General features: G+C 39.3%; 3 protein-coding genes across 3 annotated transcripts in view; all 3 read left to right on the top strand.

Moving 5' to 3' along the window:
• The window catches only part of LOC149553781 (2-alkenal reductase (NADP(+)-dependent)-like), a 75,701-nt gene that overhangs the window by 20,524 nt on the left and 37,610 nt on the right, over positions 1-17,567 (top strand). The window lies entirely within an intron of this gene.
• On the top strand, positions 9,327-11,155 carry LOC149553783 (uncharacterized). The gene is made up of 5 exons (XM_089789137.1): positions 9,327-9,383; positions 9,569-10,241; positions 10,381-10,613; positions 10,729-10,880; positions 11,022-11,155. The coding sequence occupies exons 2-4, from the start codon at positions 9,601-9,603 to the stop codon at positions 10,812-10,814; spliced, it is 960 nt and encodes a 319-aa protein (XP_089645263.1). The 5' UTR covers positions 9,327-9,383; positions 9,569-9,600; the 3' UTR covers positions 10,815-10,880; positions 11,022-11,155.
• Positions 11,033-11,996, top strand: LOC149553782 (uncharacterized). The gene is made up of 2 exons (XM_089789138.1): positions 11,033-11,422; positions 11,565-11,996. Exons 1-2 carry the CDS (start codon positions 11,033-11,035, stop codon positions 11,979-11,981), a joined length of 807 nt encoding a protein of 268 aa, XP_089645264.1. The 3' UTR covers positions 11,982-11,996.

Below are 17,567 nucleotides of genomic sequence, written 5' to 3'. Positions count from 1 at the left end.
GTAGTGGTCTTATTTCACTTCACGGGTTGAGAAGGCTTCCTCATTCAGCCGGAACAACAGTAGAAGGACGTAGCAAGGCAGTAGGTGATCGGAGTATAGGGATTGAGGATGGTTTTGGAAAGGCCTTTTTAAGCAGTGAATCCAAAACCATCTGCTACCTCACAGAGAAATGTGTAGTATGCTGCTGATTGTGAAAGGACTTCATACAAGCAGCAGTAAAAAGAAGATCTTGATCAGTCTTTTAAAACAAGTATCGAAAGACAGGAAGTTGTTGAAGACACAAAACATGGCTACAACAGACCTTCAAAAAAAAAAGAATTCAAGGTACATTCATGATGGGCAAGTCAAAGATCCTTACGAATGTAAATTGAAGTAAGGAGACTGTACAATGATTATAGCAAATTCCTGTCAAATCTTCAAAAAGAATTTCCTTTCATTGATTATGTGGACTTTCAGCTAGAGTTGCCAAACAAGACGGATATGATAAGAAACAAATGCTATGATTTGGCTTGAGATCTCCTTGCAGAGGACAGTTACAAAAAGTTGCATAGAGAAGATATCAAGCAACTTGATAGTAGTACTAAAAAGGAAGAACAACCTTCGCATGATAATATGCAAAATACTAATAATGGCACAAGTATACTAATAGGTAATTGGGAGACAGAAGTATGTTACAGAGTTGTTTACACTAGTCCTTTTGATGAGCATGTTGATGGCCCATGTAGAAGAGTTGATCAAACCGCCAACATTGGCAACTCCCCATCTTATTTAGACATGGAAAACACTAGCATCTTATTTGGTGATATGAAAATTAATTTGGATGAATTTTATGGTGATACTAGGCTGGAAATTATGTCAAATTTTGAGGGGTAGCAAATGGACCGCAATGTTGGCAGGATAGATGATCTAGCACATGTTGAGTTAGAGGACATATCTGAAAATGTTGTCCCTCTAGGTGATGAAAAATCAGAAAATTCTATGGAGAATAGCCCACTTGTGTTCGAAGGGGACGGTCAAAAACTATTATCACTCCTTGACTTATTGGATATGCTTTTGGTCAAAGAGGACAAGCTTGTCCAAGTGTTGACAAGGATGGATGATTCTTCCAAATTGATTGAGGATCTCATGCGGAAGATTGTGATAGAAGAGAGACAAGGGAATGTATGTGGTGTCACAAGTCCTCTTTTACATACTATTTTTGAAACTTTGAAAATGATAAAATATGATTACCTGCAACTATTAATGGATAGAGATCTAGCAATAAAATTTGGGAAGGACAAGATGAGTGAGGTAGATGAGCTATACCTTCAATTGTGCTTAACACATTACTCCATCCACAAAGCTGAAAATCAAATGAGTGGGGTAGCCACTTATGAAGAAGATAACCATGGTTCAAGGGCACAAGAAATCACACAAATCATTGAAGGAATTCATAAAGAGGGTAGATGTGAAGGCAAGCAATGTAATTCAATCACGTGTTCCCCGTCTGAGACTTTCTATGATGAGAAAAATTCTATGGATCAGCAAGTTGATGAGTCTACAAATTCTGATTTTTATGACAACAACTGTACGTCTTCACATGAGCACATAGTGATATAACAAGTGAGGATAATTTAGAGATTTCAATTAATGGTGAACCTTCCTTTTATGAAGACTTTGACATAAGCGAGGATACTTATGGTGGAGTAGGAAGTTCAGATTTATCCTTAGCATGCTCTTAGGGATTTTTTAGCCTATCCAGAGATTTATCACCTAGCTCTTATGAGATGGCCACGGCCTAGTTGTTTATTGGTGATTTTACTTGTTGGTATATTCCAGCTATTAGTGATTTGCCTGTGTATGTTAGTAGTATTTTCGTTGATTCTATCGGGCCTTCAAGGGTCAATTAGTTAATTGTAGATGAGTGGGGAGAACATACATTACCCTACGTTCCACATGAGGTGTCTACATTTTTTATTTAGTAGTATATTGAAGACAGTGTTAGCATTCATGATGTTGGTGATTCACCAACCACTCTTTCCTTTACCCAAGATCATGTTGGTTGGGTGATCAGGGATCCAGGTATTAATAGTATCTTACATCTAGTGGTTTATGTTGTGTTGTTACACAGTCACAGGATTATGATCTGTGTGTTTCAGCCTTCTGATGCATCAGAGTTCCAGAGATTGGGATTACTCCGTTTTCACTAGGGTGATATGATGGTGGTGGAGTCAGATTGGCTGGATCTGTCAGTGTCATCGATACAGATATTACAGGGGTGGTACAGTGGTACAGTGGTATAGGTATTACAGGAGTTGGTCAGTGGTATCTCAGACATCGTACGAGTTCTTATTTGGGATCCAGGTGGAGCATCCCTATGTATTGCCTTTTTTCAGGGAGCTAGGTGGAGAGTTTGGTTGCTATCATCTTGGGGTGGATATTGGTATATTGTTGAGCTCCTATCTTCACTTGATAGTAGAGACTCGCAAGGTCACTCATGGAGTGAGGCATTTATTCTAACTAAGGGAATTGGCACACAGGACAACAACACATGGTAGTTGGTGTCCCTTTATGGTGAGACTTGGGATCCTAACATTTAGTTATTTGGCACATTGATCCCTCTTGTACTGTTTCATCATTCCGAGTTTGGGAAGATGCATACTGGGGTACATCGGCTGAGGAGTAGAACCTCTTTTCTGAGGCGAGTATGGGATCCTGGCATTTGGTTTCTGCAGGTATGAGTGGATTGCTTGAGGGCAAGCAATTTGAGAAGGGAGGCTTTGTAATGTCCCCTTTTTCTAGGATATTATAAATTTGCGTTGCCAGCTCACTTCACCTAGGTTTTGGGGGTGAAAAAGCTCTTTACGGGGTTCAGTTCGAGATTTGGCCTAGACATTTCTAGCTTTAGACCCATCAGAGCAGTTTTGGTAGGTTGTTCGGATGCTTACTATTTTTAGTAGGTAAATAGAGCTCAAAATTCTTGGTATCTCAGTGTTGGTTTGGAAGCATTTCGTCGAGAGCTTTCCAACGAGCTATTGCATGTGCTTATCCAAGTTCATTTGGTCGGTTATTTTGATGCCTGATGATTATATGGTTTACTGACTAAGTGACTTTTAAAGTTCATTTAACTTGTCACTTTATTTAAAAAGTACTATGTTCACTTAAGTGACTAAAGGACAAAAAAGGTACTTTATCCCACATTGCCTAAAAGGGCATGCATTACATTGGAAAAAGTGATAAAGGTACAATAGGCTCCACATTGGAGGTATGAAGATTATAATATTTAAACAAATATTAATCTGGGAGCTGGAAATAGTGACTGATTATCTCTTTGAGGACGCAAACCCTTGAAGAAGCTTTTGGAGGTTGGATTTCGGAGGTTGGACGCAAACCTAGCCTTCTTACAGGTTTTATCTACATTTGCCAATCTGACTGTTATTGCTGTTTATAAGATTGGATTTTCTTTGGATTGTTGTGAGTTATTGTATTGTTGTTGTATAATACAGTAACATACTTGGTGGCTATTTGTGTTAACTGTTGGTTTATTTATGCACTTTTGATTATTGGAAGAATCAAACAATCTTTTCGGAGTTTTCTTGTATGCATATCTGCTAGTTACAATTCGATTTAAGTTCTAGAATTTATATCAAATATTGGTTTTTTGTTCGGTTTTAAATCTGCACATTTATATCAAGGGTTTTTAGTAAAAAAAATTTGGAAAGGGATATTACAATGCTCTATCAGATCTTGTATCTTGTGTTGTGTATCCACTGTGTGGTTGTTTGGTAGGGGCTTGGTCACCTCCATTGGAGGTTCACTCCACCTTGCACTATGTCAATTGTTAGATTCACCATGTAATTGTATCAACTAATGGAAATTTGAATTGGATATAGCTATCTAGAAACAATTCCATTTAAATTTAGCATCTTCCAAGGGAATTTGGAGCTAGAATATGTCTTCTAACATGCTTAATTTTGGTCCATGTTGCATACACTGGCTTGCATGCAATTTGATTTAACTGAGAATTGAATTTATGTAATTGTTGACGTGAGGGCTTTCATTTAAGAGTCCTCTTATTCAACAAAAACACAAAGCAATCTTTAGCTAGAATTGTCAAGTAGTAGCAACATTTGTCTTCTTACTAGAGAGAGTGATGACATTAGACATGGGAAATCTGATTGAATCCTCCTTTGCAAACTTTTATTCAACTAGTCTTTCTTTTTAACACACACATACCATTAATCTCTTTTCACATCCTTTTAGGTGGATCTATATCCTCTATCACATTGTATTAAACAATGAGATAGACTTAGCACACTTTTTTAAGAGACATTAAGGTCCCAACAATTTCTCAAGTTCCTACCGAGCATTGACCTCTCTTTGATATAAATATCCAAAAGGTGAACCACCTTGATGAGGTTTTCACCATAGTATTTGCCAATAATTGTTCCATGTCATATGTGCACTTCTCCATGGATCCTAAAAAGAATCTGGTTATTTGAGATACCCTTTTGACTTTGATGTTCCTATTTTAAGTTTCACTCATTGCCCATACAATTACTAGATATGGCTAAGGTTTTTTCTTTCCAAGTCATTACACCTAATTGGCTTCAAGTCCCCACAAGATTTTGACACTTGTACAAAAAGAATATCCATAATTATTATTAATTGGATGTGGTTTGGAATCAACTTTTAAAAGAAGTAACCCAACCCATAACTATGAATGTAGTAGGACTAATCATTGATTGAACATATCCATAGACCATTTGGTTAGTTTGGTGCTTAGAAGTACATGTGTCCTCTCTGCTTAATTTTTGCGTATATTTATAATCTAATATTATATTGTAAAATTATGTGTGTGTGTGTGTGTGCATGCACGTGTGTCTGTATTTGATTGGTAACTATGGCACTTTGGGGCCATTGTCCATTTATTGAAATTCAAAGGATGAAAATTTCAATAAATACCCTCTATGGGAAGATATAATAGTTTATTCTATGGTGTGTCAAAACTGCTAAATTGGCTCACCTAGACTACCCCTAATCCAAACACCTAGACAGATACTTCGATTTATTAGCTTAATGGTCACATACTACAAAATTGACCCACCCCAACATTACCCTTTAAACTACATACTATGAATAGAATTTTACACATTACCAGAAGCCAATGACAAGGCCCAATAAAAAAATTACATTATAGAAAGGCACTAATGTAGCCTACAATAATGACCTTGTTTATTCATCTTCTTTCACGTTCTCTCTCTTCATACCACCTTCACCAATGCAGAGACCTAATTACACTCTTTCTGCCACCCCTTCCACATAGCTTGTGAGGCCACCACCCCTTTCACATAGCCTTTAAGGGAATTGATTCCCACACGATCTTGGCTCATTTCTTTCACCTGCATTCTCACACCACATGCAACTAGAATTTGTAGTGGACATCATCACCATTGTCCAGCTTAGATCATCTACTTTCGCCAGGGATCAGACCAAAACCAAGGACCACTCTCCAAATAATCCTTTGTTTCACCATACCATTTTGATCATGCTAGCCTGTAAATGAAAATATCCATTGAATTCTTTGATTCCTTGGAGTCCAACAAAATCATCATGAATGTTGAGACGAGGTCAAAATTCACTCGATACTACCCTTTTTTGTTCAGAGAATCATTCTTGAACACCATTCTCACTATGTGCAAGACAACCTTCGCTCTGGTCTTAAACTCCACCAACCTTTGTTCAAATACATCCCCAAAAAAGTGTCATTTTCCATTTGCTAAGACATATGTTGGTATGCATGATTGGAGCTACTTGCTACATTGCGATGCTCTGCATTGTTCTCCTTTTAAAGTTTGAGCGGTATGATTGCCTAGTAAGTTGATGTTCACACTCATTTATTTAAGACTTGCACTATGTTGGCATCCATCTTTTCACATGTGAACGAGCATAAATCAATGAGCGATATCACTTGACATGAATGTGAACTTCATGCCAATTGATGTGTGATGTGATCTCCACCTCTGTCATTGGCATATCAACCAAGGTCTTTGCCACCTCATTGGCCACATTGTTTCCTTTTTGGATTGTATGGGATACAAGAAGTTGAAGGGAGCTAGGATCTCCAAAACTTGCCTCAGCCAACTAGACAACTTCTGTTTACTGTATGGGGTAAATAGATTAATGCATATTGACAATAAACAAGAACATGTAATAGCAGTACTCTTTTTATTATTTGCATATGCCAAAGACATTACATTATGCTTACAATGATCTTGGATGGTGTGATGATTACAATGATCTTGGATGGTGTACATATACTTTCCGAAGAACCTTCTCGAAGGGGTTTGTCGGCTAAATAACAAGAACCTTTTCGAAGGGACTCGTCGGCTACATAACAATAACCTTCTCGAAGGGAGCCGTCGGCTACACAATATCTATCGACGACATCATCCCCCCAAAAGAAAAAAATCCTCTCAAGACGACAATTACAAAATATCCGAGACAAATTAACAAAACAAAGTACTTTAACTGACTACTACAACAAAAGGGATCTATTTCTGTCACACCACTTTCACATTCGTCCCGTGCCTGCACCAAACTAGTCTCCAAAATACCTTGCATCTACAGCCTTTGCTAACACAATACTGTTTCCTTAGCTGACCTTGATAGCAACCCGTGCCACTTTCTCTGCTTCCAACTCCTGGGTACCCTGAGCCAAGTGTCGTTGTACTACCTTCAACTGGATGATCAACTCCTCCCGAGCTCTCTATGCATCCACCAAGACAGCTTCACATCCAACACCTACTCCAAGTGCCTCAAAGCGTATCACCCCTCTGTTGATCCTTCCACCTCTGATACATAGACGGTCTATGCCTGCAGTAGCTCCAGGTCTCATCAACTGGTCACACTTCCCACGACTGATAACTGCAACGACTAGGGGTCTAGGGGTCATCGCCCCCAGCGGGGTTGAGGGGCAGCTCCCTGTCGTGATACAGGGCAGGGTCGAGGGGCAGGGCCCCCATTGCCAAGACCAAAATAACACTCTCAAAGCCACACAAAACTCCATGGAATACACCATTTTTGTGATTTCTTCCAATTCCACACTCTTTTTGGCAACTGCTTATGTTTTACTACCTGTTTATGTCTTTCCCTTCCCTTGGGCATCATGCGTTATTCATTCTGAACATTTTTGATTTGTCGTCATTTTTTTTTTTAGCTGGAGATTCTTCCTCCAAGTTTTTCTTCCACTTCCTCTTTCCTGCAGACTCCATTTATTCCTTTGGTGGATTAGGTCACTTATCTCTCCGTACAAACCAACTGTTCTACAATTTTCTCTCCTTGGTGTCCGTACGACCCTCCTTCAAGACTTCATGAACGGCTTTTGACTTTCACTCTCCTCAGTGGTTTCTTTGCTTCTAACTTTGCCGTACAGTATCCATCAATTTCTTTATAATTGTTGTACGACCCTTGGATTAATATTTGTTTGCCTTCGCCGTACGTGGTCTTCTGGTTCTCACTATGCAAATCCTATGTCGACTCCTTGCCGTATGGTGGTCAACATATACCAGCAATTGCTGTACGGCGGTCTTCTGCAATCCTAAGAAATCAAATTCCTCCCACTGTTCTTTCTGGATGTACGGCCTGGAACTTTCCTAACTAGTGTACGAAATGCCTGAGATGTTTTCCTAATCACCTGAAAGAAGCCATACGGTGTCCAACATGTCATATAGAATGGTTGTATGGCGATTATATATCCCCTGCGTTAATTGGCCGTACAGTTAATTCATGAGACCGTCGTACGGTGGCATTAATTAGGAACCCGTATGGTGATATTTTAAGGTTATAAGTTGTACGACCATGCAACTCTTTTTTTTTACAGTTCATATAGTACAATACAATCTTTGCTGCGTTTTTAGTACAGACATGGGGGTTTTAAAATGGGCATACGACAATTGAAGCTACTATACGGTGTCTTCTAGCTTGTCTTAAGTTACCGTATAGTGATTCTCTTCCTTTTTTCATTTTTTTTCCTTGAAATTTACTAGTCCTCGATATTCGTAGACGAGGGAACAGGTCGCGCATGATACATTTTCAACTTGGAACCATTCACCGCTTCCGAAATTTCCTGGTCGTCCAATGTCCATAGCTTTATTGGTCCGTTATCACCTACTTCCCGGATTTGGTATGGCCTAACCCATTTTACTTTAAACTTGCCTAGTTTGATTTCGTTCCGTCCGTCATACTTCAACACCAGTTGTTCCGGTTGGAACTTGTTCAGTTTCAGGTGTTTATCATGCTATGCTTTGCACCTGTTCTGTGTCACCTCTATGGCCCATTGTACCTGCAATCGTCCCTCATCGAGTTTATTTAAGTTACACGATCTCTCCCTTAGGTTTTCCATATCGCCCAGTTTATTCTTGAAATTCAATACCATGAATTTCGTCGGCTGCCACTCCTTGCCATCAATAACTGTATTTTTTATTTTAGAACCTTCACTCCGTACTGCTGAAGCTTTTATTAAACCCTTCCTCTTTGTTTCCTGTGCAGACCATATGATGCGTTTTCCTTGCTGCCAACACCTTCTAGTAAATTCATGGTGCGTTGTAACCTTTTCTTTCCGTGCGGTCCGTTCACTGTGTTCCGTACAGTGGAATCTTTTCTTTTTCTTGGTTCGTATTGTATGTTTTGCCCTTCAGCTTCAGTCGTAACGGCCTTTCCTTTTTCTGCTTCTTTGTATTTCTTTAGACATTCATTTTCCTCTTCTTTCTCATCTTTGTTGACCCTTAACATATTACAACTCGGAAAGAGCTTGTAATCCTCCATCTGCCAGTGGAAAATGCCGTTCACCGAATCCAAATCATTGTCTGTCAATTCACCTTCCAACTGTAGGACTTTTTCCTTGTTGGGTTCCAATCGTTGTTTTCCTCATAGTTCCAAAAATCGCCATGAAATCGCCGAAATCGCCGAAATCGCGATAAGATTCATGGCTCCCGATTTTTTTGGAATCGGAAATCGCTGGTGGCGATTTTTTCCTGTGAATCGCCTGAATCGCCAAAATTAGCGATTCATGGCAAAAATCGCCAAAATCGCCATCGTGAATCTCCAGAACTCGGCCGCGGCAACAAGGATAGAAAGTTCAATTTAAAAAAAAAAAACACATGTTTTATTTGCTTTCTAAGTTGACTTTCCTCTTTGTTATAACCCTAAAGAGCCTTCTATTTGCTTAGTATGAATAGAAGAGAGGAAGAGTGAGAGAGAAGAAGAGAAAAGAGAATCCATAGGTTTCCAACCGACAAGAAGGAAGAGCACCAAAGAGATCAGAAGTCCATCTGGGGAGGCCATAAATTGCATTGGGAGCATTAAGGAGTCAATATCAACACTCCTCAACTCATTTGCAAGAGGTAAGTGTTGGTTTTTTTTTTGCATGTTAGTGTAGTATGCATTTTTTATTAAATTTTTTTAGTGTTCATTTGCAAATCTTGAATGTTTTTTATTTTTACTAAATTGCAAACTAGGGTTTGTTGTTTTGTAGTTTTTGTTTATTAGTTGCAAACTTTGATTTTTTACATGAATTTTTTTATTGCAGCAGCCCTTTGCTTTCATTTTCCAATTTCCACAATGGGTAAAAAAGATGAATGCTGGAAATATAATGAAGAGTTTCTTGGGAGAACCAAATATCAAACAAAATGTATATTTTGCAAAGAAAAAATAAATTCGGGAGGTATCTATAGATTGAAATACCACATTGTTGGCATACCTGGCCATGATGTCACAGTTTGCACTCATCAAACCGCTGAGGCAAAACGCTCTTGTTTAGTGGCATTAGAAAAAATTGAACAAGACAAGTTGACTAAGAAAATGCAACTTGAAGGGTTAAGAGGTATTGGCTCCCGTGCTCCCACATCCGCAACCGCATCTACATCTGCAAGTGCATCTGCATCTGCAAGTGCATCTGCATCAGCTTCCGCATCCGTAGGTTGTGTTGGAGAGGGTTCTTCTAGGCCTCCTTTTCATCCTAGTGCTAGTGCTCATGTGAGTATTAGTGGTAGTCGGTCTCATACTGAGACAGAGTCCAACACCAACCTATTGCGGCCTAGAGTGCGGAAAAACAGAATGGATAGTTACTTTGTGCTCCGCACTACTCCTGGCTCCCAACCCACGCTTGAGGGCATGGGTTTGAACAAGGAGATTCATGATGCTGCCAGAAAAGAGATTTGCAAATTTTGGTACTTTTGCAACATTCCATTTATTGCAGCCAGGTAATTGATTCTTTTTTCTTTGTTATCTTCAAAGTTAAAGTTAAAAGTAAAAGTAAAACTTTAATTATATCTACTTGTTTTATGATTTTAGTTTTTGACATCTAAATTTCTAATCAATATCATTATCTATTTGTGACAGGACTCCTTATTGGCAGAACATGATAGATGCAGTTACCATTTGTGGTCCGGGGTTTAAAGCCCCAACTGAGGCTGAATTGAGTGGATACCTCTTGGAGGAAATGGTTGAGGATATTAGGCATGAGCTTGAGGACAACCGAAAGGAGTGGATCGAAAAGGGTTGCACCATCATAACTGATGGTTGGACAGATAGGAGGGGAAGAACACTCCTCAATTTTCTTGTATCCTGTGGAGGTGATTGATCATTCTACTTTCCTACATACATAATTTTGAATCGTGATTGACTATTTCAAATTTTGATTTTTTGATTGCTAATAGTAATTATAATTCGTTGTTTTGTTACTTGTAGGATATACCATGTTCCTCAAATCCATTGATGCTTCTGCTCATGTAAAAAACGCCACATACTTATGTGAGTTATTGAGGAAGTTATAGAAGAGGTGGGGGAACAACATGTGGTGCAAGTGGTGACGGATAATGCAGCAAGTTATGTTGCTGCAGGTAAACTTTTAACTTTTGAAGTTTTGAAAATAAATTTATTTGAATTTTGAACTTTTTCTAATTCTAACTTAGAATTTCTAAGTTTCCTAAGTTCTAACATGTTTGAAATTTGAATTTCTAATTATCTTAAAATTGTTGTAGGCAAACTTTTGATGGAGAGGCACCCCACCATATTTTGGTCCCCTTGTGCAGCACACTGCCTTGACCTCATGTTGGAGGAAATTGACAAACTTGAGTGGGTTAAGTCATGTGTGGAAAGGGCAAAAAACATATGCAAGTTTATTTATAATCATTCATTTGTCCTTAGCACAATGAGGAAGTACACAAGAGACAAAGAGTTAGCTCGTTTAGGGATCACGAGGTTTGCCTCGAATTTCATCACCTTGCAGTCCTTGTTGACATCAAGGGATGATTTGAGGAGCATGTTTGTTGGGCGGGAGTGGATTTCATCTTCCTATGCTACGACCACTGCAGGGATAGATGTGGTAGATTGCATATCTGATGATGATGGTTTTTGGAAACCTGCTAGAGAAATCCTTAAGGTAATTTTATTGCAATTTAACATTTAATATTTTACAGTTTACTATGCTAATTGTTTAATGATTTAGTTTTACCTTAAGTTATATTATTGAATTATTCTATGTTTAAGTTTTGACTCAAATTTTTGTTTTACTTTATATGTAGGCCATTGAGCCCCTTGTATCTCTCCTACGAACTGCTGATGGGGAGAAGCCCTCTATGGGCTACATATATGAGGGCATGGATAGGGCCAAGGAGGCCATTAGAGCTCAGTATGCAGGAGTGCAGGAGAAGTATGCCCCTATTTGGGACATCATTGATAGGAGATGGCAGAATCAGCTCCACAGACCCATCCATGCAGCAGCTTACTTTTTGAATTCGGCATTTCGTTTCCGTCCTGACTTCAAGGCAGATGAGGAGGTTCTCACCGGATTATATACAGTGATCCAGAGGTTGAGTACTGATGAGGATAGCAGTGCTGCAATTATTGAGTTTGATAAGTTCAATAATAAAGAAGGGCCACTTTTCTCTAGCAGGGTAGCCATAGATGCTCGGGAAACAATACAGCCAAGTAAAAATTAAATAATATATTCAATGTTCATGAATCTAGATTCTAAACTTAAAGTTTATTATGTAATTTTAGAGTTAACTTGTAATTTGTAATTTGTAAATGAGACTAATTATTTTTATTTTCCCTTATTTCAGATAGATGGTGGCAAATGTTTGGGGCCACAACCCCAAAACTTCAAAAAATTGCCATTCGTATTCTGAGTCAACCAAGCAGCGCTTCTGGATGTGAGCGCAGTTGGTCCATGTTCGAGCACATCCACTCGAAGAGGAGAAAAAGGTTGACAGTGCAGAGGTTGAATGATCTTGTCTTCGTTCATTACAACCTCCGTCTTAGGATCAGACAGATTTTGGGCACTGACTCCTCTCCGATCATTCTGGAGGAGATTGATCTAGAATCAGAGTGGCTCACAGAGGTTGTAGATCTAGTCTTCACTGAGGAAGACCGTGCGTGGATTGACCAGGTGGATATAGAGGCTGAGGCAGCTAGAGCACGTTCTTCAGGCATTGGTAGACGCACACGTGCACGCATAGACACAGGCCCTAGCGACATTTGTGAGCCCATCTTATATGCGGGAGATATGGCTTGACAGTCCTCTAGGACCTACATTAGACGCCTTGCTACTAGGTAGACTGGATACTCAGAGGCTGAGGCTGAGGCTGTAGCCGAGCTTGAGGATGATGTTGAGGATGATGATGACTATGAGCCTGAGGCTTGAGCTGGAGCCTTGTTTTTATATTTTGTTTACAGATATTGATACCGAATCATTGATAGACATATGTTTCAAACTTTCATGGATCTTCATCTTAGATTCTTACATAAATTTATGATTTGATGTCTTATGGATCATCTTACATACATTCTATGATTTAAATCATTATGATCATTTGATTTCTATTTACTTCAGCTAGCCTACAATTTACATTTTAGATAACATAGTTACGTATGTGATGGATTTTATGTTCCATGTTTATGTATGTTAAGTTTTAACTTCTATTTGATGATGTTATAGTGTGCTTAAGTTATATTCAATAAAGGGTGCATGAAATAAGTTTTAAATTGTTAAAATCTTTAAATTTAAAGGGTTTTTTCAAATTTGTCGATTCATCGCCGATTCATTGCCGATTCATGATTCGATTCGGCCTTGCCGATTCTGATCCGATTTCGATTCACGTTTCTTTGGTTTTCCTTCATCCTCTTCTTCAGAATCAGATGGTACGGCTTCTTCGCCCACCATTTGTGTGTGTAAATCAATAATGAATAGTTGTCCCCTACTTTCCATTGATAGTGTATTGTTCTTTTGGTCATGCTTAACATTTGCTTGTACGAGCCATCCCTGGCCCAAAATGGCGTCATATCCTCTCCTCTTCAGCGAGATGACGACGAAATCGAGTAGGAACGACTGTGTTCCGATAGTTACTGGTTGTGCCATCAAGACTCCCAACGGTTTGATCCCGTGCTGGTCTGTTGTGAGCAACTGGAAGGTAGGTGGCCATAACGTCAGCTGTCCCAACTTCTTCTAGGTATCTTCTGGTAGGACGTTTACCCTTGAACCTTCGTCCACAATTGTGTTTGTCAGAATAGTTTCTAGAATTCCCATCTCGACGACCGTCGGATGCCGTCCGGATGTGAGGGCTAGCAGTATTGGGTCCGCTGCACTTGCTCCACTTTCCTTTTCCCTTCCGTCCACTGTACTTGCTCCACTTTCCTACTCCCTTCCATGTTCTCCTGGTAGTTTAGCAGCTGGAGCGATGTTTGTGAGTGCAGATTGGAGTTGAGGCATTGTGAGCAGCAGATCATTTATTTTGACTGGTACTTTAATTTGTAATATCTGTCGTATGATGTTTTGTTCTGCACAGTTTCTTGCTGAGGTACCGCTAGTGTCCTTCAAGTGTGCTTTCTTTGCTTGCGTTGCGTTCTCAATTTCCACCCGTGCTTCCTCTAATCTCTTCTTTTATTTGGTCGAGTTAGGGTACAATTTTGCTTGTCTCCGTGTGATTGCCAAAATCTACTCTTCATCCGTTCTGATGGTAATCAAATTGACTCTTGATTTCGAGCACTTGGCATCTTCATGATCTCTTGGACCGCACCATCTGCATAACAACTTTGGTGCATTTGCTGATGTACAGTTTCGGGCAAAGTGGCCCCAAAAATTGCATGCTCAGCATTGAACCATCAGGCGTCCATTTGCATCGTATTGAATTCGGTTGTGGCCCCCATTATTATTGTTGGTATTATTGCTGGTATTGTTGTTTTGCCCTCTGTTATTATTTCTGTACCCAGTCGAAGTGGCACCATCGTTGTTGATGTTTTTGCTGGCTCCTGACGCAGAAGCCTGCTGTTGAGGCCCTGTTTTCATATTGAAGGGGCATTCTTTTAAGGAATGTCCCATAATTTGGCAGATCTCACAGAATTGGTTCTTCGGGCAGGATCCCTTTGTGTGTCCTTCTGTCTTGTAGTCTGTGCACCATAGCTCATTTCCCTTTGTCTCCTTCTGCATATTCTCAAATTCCTTCATCATTTGGAGCATATCCTTCTGAAGAGCTCGGACCTTTTTGCTGCCTTTTTCATCATCACTGCTATCTTCTTCGGAAGATGTGTCATTTGAGTCGGATGAGCTACTTTTCTTCTTTGTTTTTTGCTCATTTTCTAAATTCTTCGCCCGATTGTATGCTTCACTGTATGACAATGGCGACACAATCTTCATTTTCTTCCGTAACTTCGAGCGTAGTCGTTCAATGAACCATCTCTTTTGTAGCCCATCTGTCGGCTTACTTTCCATTTTATTTATTAAGTCTTTTAATTTCCTGGCATATACTCGGACTGTTTCATTTTTCCCCTGCTTTGTGTTGTATATCTCTGCTATGGTCTCATTGTCATCGTGCAATAGTTGAAATTCCGTGATAAACTTCTTTTTAACGTCGTCCCAATTGGTTAATTTTTGGGGATCCGTATTGGCAAACCAATCGATTGCTACCCCCCTTAGGGTTGCCGAAAATTGTCGGACCCATTCATTTGTATCTGTTATGCCATTTGCCCTCCAAATTGTTTTGCATGTTTTACAGTGTCGAATTGGATCGGCTATTCCATCACCATCAAACTTTGGCAACTTTTTCTTTGGTCATGCCATTAGTAGTCAAGGTTGAGGGGTTTGTTGTGTACCCGTGCTGTTTTGCACTCCGACGCTGTTCTGCACACCTGCGCTGCTCTTTACACCCACACTGCTTTGAACACCCGCGTTGCTCTGAACACCTGCGCTGCTGTTTCGGACAATCCTTTTATTTCTAACAGGCTTGCTATTTGGTGAAGAAGGGTTTTCGTGTTCTGGAAGTGTATCTCGGACGAAGAGTTCACTCTACGCTCGTGCTCCCTTGGCACTCCGAGCCGTGCGAGTTAATCCCCTTCCATCTGGATTCTCTTCCCTCGGCATATGTAGGTTAAGAAATTCCTTTCTTGCTTCTTCCACCAAATCCAAGCGCTGTCGAGTCTCTTCCAACAATTCCTCAGTGCTTTGGTGTCTGTTGGCAATCTGCTGAAACCCTCGTTTGCATTCGGCCTGTTGTGCCAAAATTAAATTCCCTTGTGTTGTGCGTATTTCATCTTTTTCTCTCAGCTTATTCTTATTTTTATTCAACTGATTCGGCATTAGTCTTCATTCCTTTGCCTTCGTTCCAGGTCCATCGGGCAACGGCGCCAAATGTTTACCGTATGGGGTAAATAGATTAATGCATACAAACAATAAACAAGAACATGTAACAACAATACTCCTTTTATTATTTGCATATGCCAAAGACATTACACTATGCTTATGATGATTACAATGATTTTGGATGGTGTACATATACTTTCCGAAGAACCTTTCCAAAGGGGTCCGTCGGCTACATAACCCAAAGGGACCCACCGGCTACATAACAAGAACCTTCTTGAAGGGACCTGTCGGCTACATAACAATAAACTTCCTAAAGGGACCTGTCGGCTACATGATATCCACCGACGACAACTTTCAGTTTGAGGTGATTCCCACTCAAAGCGTTGGTAACCATTTGCTGTTAAAATTGGTAGCATCGGTCAAGAGGAGAGAATGCTAAATCTAATGAGCATACTAGATTTACCATCATCAATTCTTCAACAGCACTATGACGGAAAGCATTTTCCCAAGTATGAAACCCTTCTATTATCTCTTGAGTTCGATCATGCATTAACCTTTATAATTGATCCATCTGCATGAGTTGTCTCTAATCGTTGCTTGTATAAATTAGTTTGTCAAACCTCTGATTAAGGATTGGGGCTAATCACAAGTTAGAGTGAAACATTGTGTCTCCTCCCTAATTAATAGTCATGAGTGCTCTTTTCAAGGGTTATATATATGGGATATAATTGCAAGAGATAGACGATAAGAAACATGCAATCGTTCTATATCTGCATCAAATATCAGAGACAAAAAGGCCTTAGATCCAAAATACACTCCTTAAATCCAAATATCAAATTTATGACTGATCGATTGAACTTGCAAAAAAAGGACAACAAAATCAGTATTCAGTAAATAAGATAACTGCAGTCTTTATGAAATTTACCAGTACTTTTACACCTTCTAAGTAGATCTTCAAGAAACTCAATCTTCTTATGTCCTTCACACCCATTAGGGATGCTTGGAATTCTACTTTGCTATTAGTGGCTCTGCCTAACTTCTTTTCTAGTAGTCTCAGGATTTTCCCTTCATGGTCTTTGATAACACATCTTGTGCCTTCCAATCCTGGATTATGTTTGTTCATCTTGTCAATGTTAATCTTTATCCAACCCTCATCTTGAGGCTTCCACTTTATATCCTCTCTTACCCCTTAAGACAAATTAACCTGCCTAACCCCACAAATGGATGGATCGTCATTATATTTATTATTTTATTTATATAAATTAAAGAATAATGTGTCAAATAAAAAATGGAATTAAATTGTAACCAAAATTCAGAATGTAGTTGATATTGCTGATAGAGAATAGTAGTATAGAAGCAATTAAAAATTGAAATAGAAATTTCTGACTTTGTTGTTCAAGTTCAATGTGTAAGAAGATAGATAGTTGTACAAAAAATTATAATACTAAATACAGACATGCTTCATCTAGGTTATTGTTACTAAATTTCTACACATGCTGAAATTTAGTTCTGATTTCAAAGGTTTCGTACAATTTCATAAACATTTTTACATCTTAGTTCAGTTCATGCATGATAAAATCATGTTCATTATGAGCCAAAAGAATAACAAATGTTCTTGTATTATTCATTCTGAATATACAACTGATATTTACAAAAGAACTGTAATAATGCTATGAATGCTGAAAGTAAATTCTCTCACACAAGTGACCATGAGAGTAGTCCCTAGACTGCTGATATACATTCCTACTCTGCAAAAGTAAAAAACATGAAAGGGAAAAGAAAGAGTAGAAGTCATGGGCACCAGTCATTCCCTGTAATGATTGGTTGGCTTCCATCCATCCACTTTCACCCATCCATTGCCTCGAGCCGTGTTCCATCCACGCATCCAAGCCCTGCATTCATAAGGCAGTTGTTAGATCCAATGGATCTAAGGAATGCAGAGCGCCTCATT

Source organism: Cupressus sempervirens, chromosome 6 (genome assembly GCF_028749045.1).
Source record: "Cupressus sempervirens isolate cs-2001-9-10 chromosome 6, ASM2874904v1, whole genome shotgun sequence".
In the NCBI taxonomy this organism is placed as follows: domain Eukaryota; kingdom Viridiplantae; phylum Streptophyta; class Pinopsida; order Cupressales; family Cupressaceae; genus Cupressus; species Cupressus sempervirens.
Note: the sequence above shows the minus strand (reverse complement) of the source record. Positions and strands in the feature narration are given on the sequence as shown.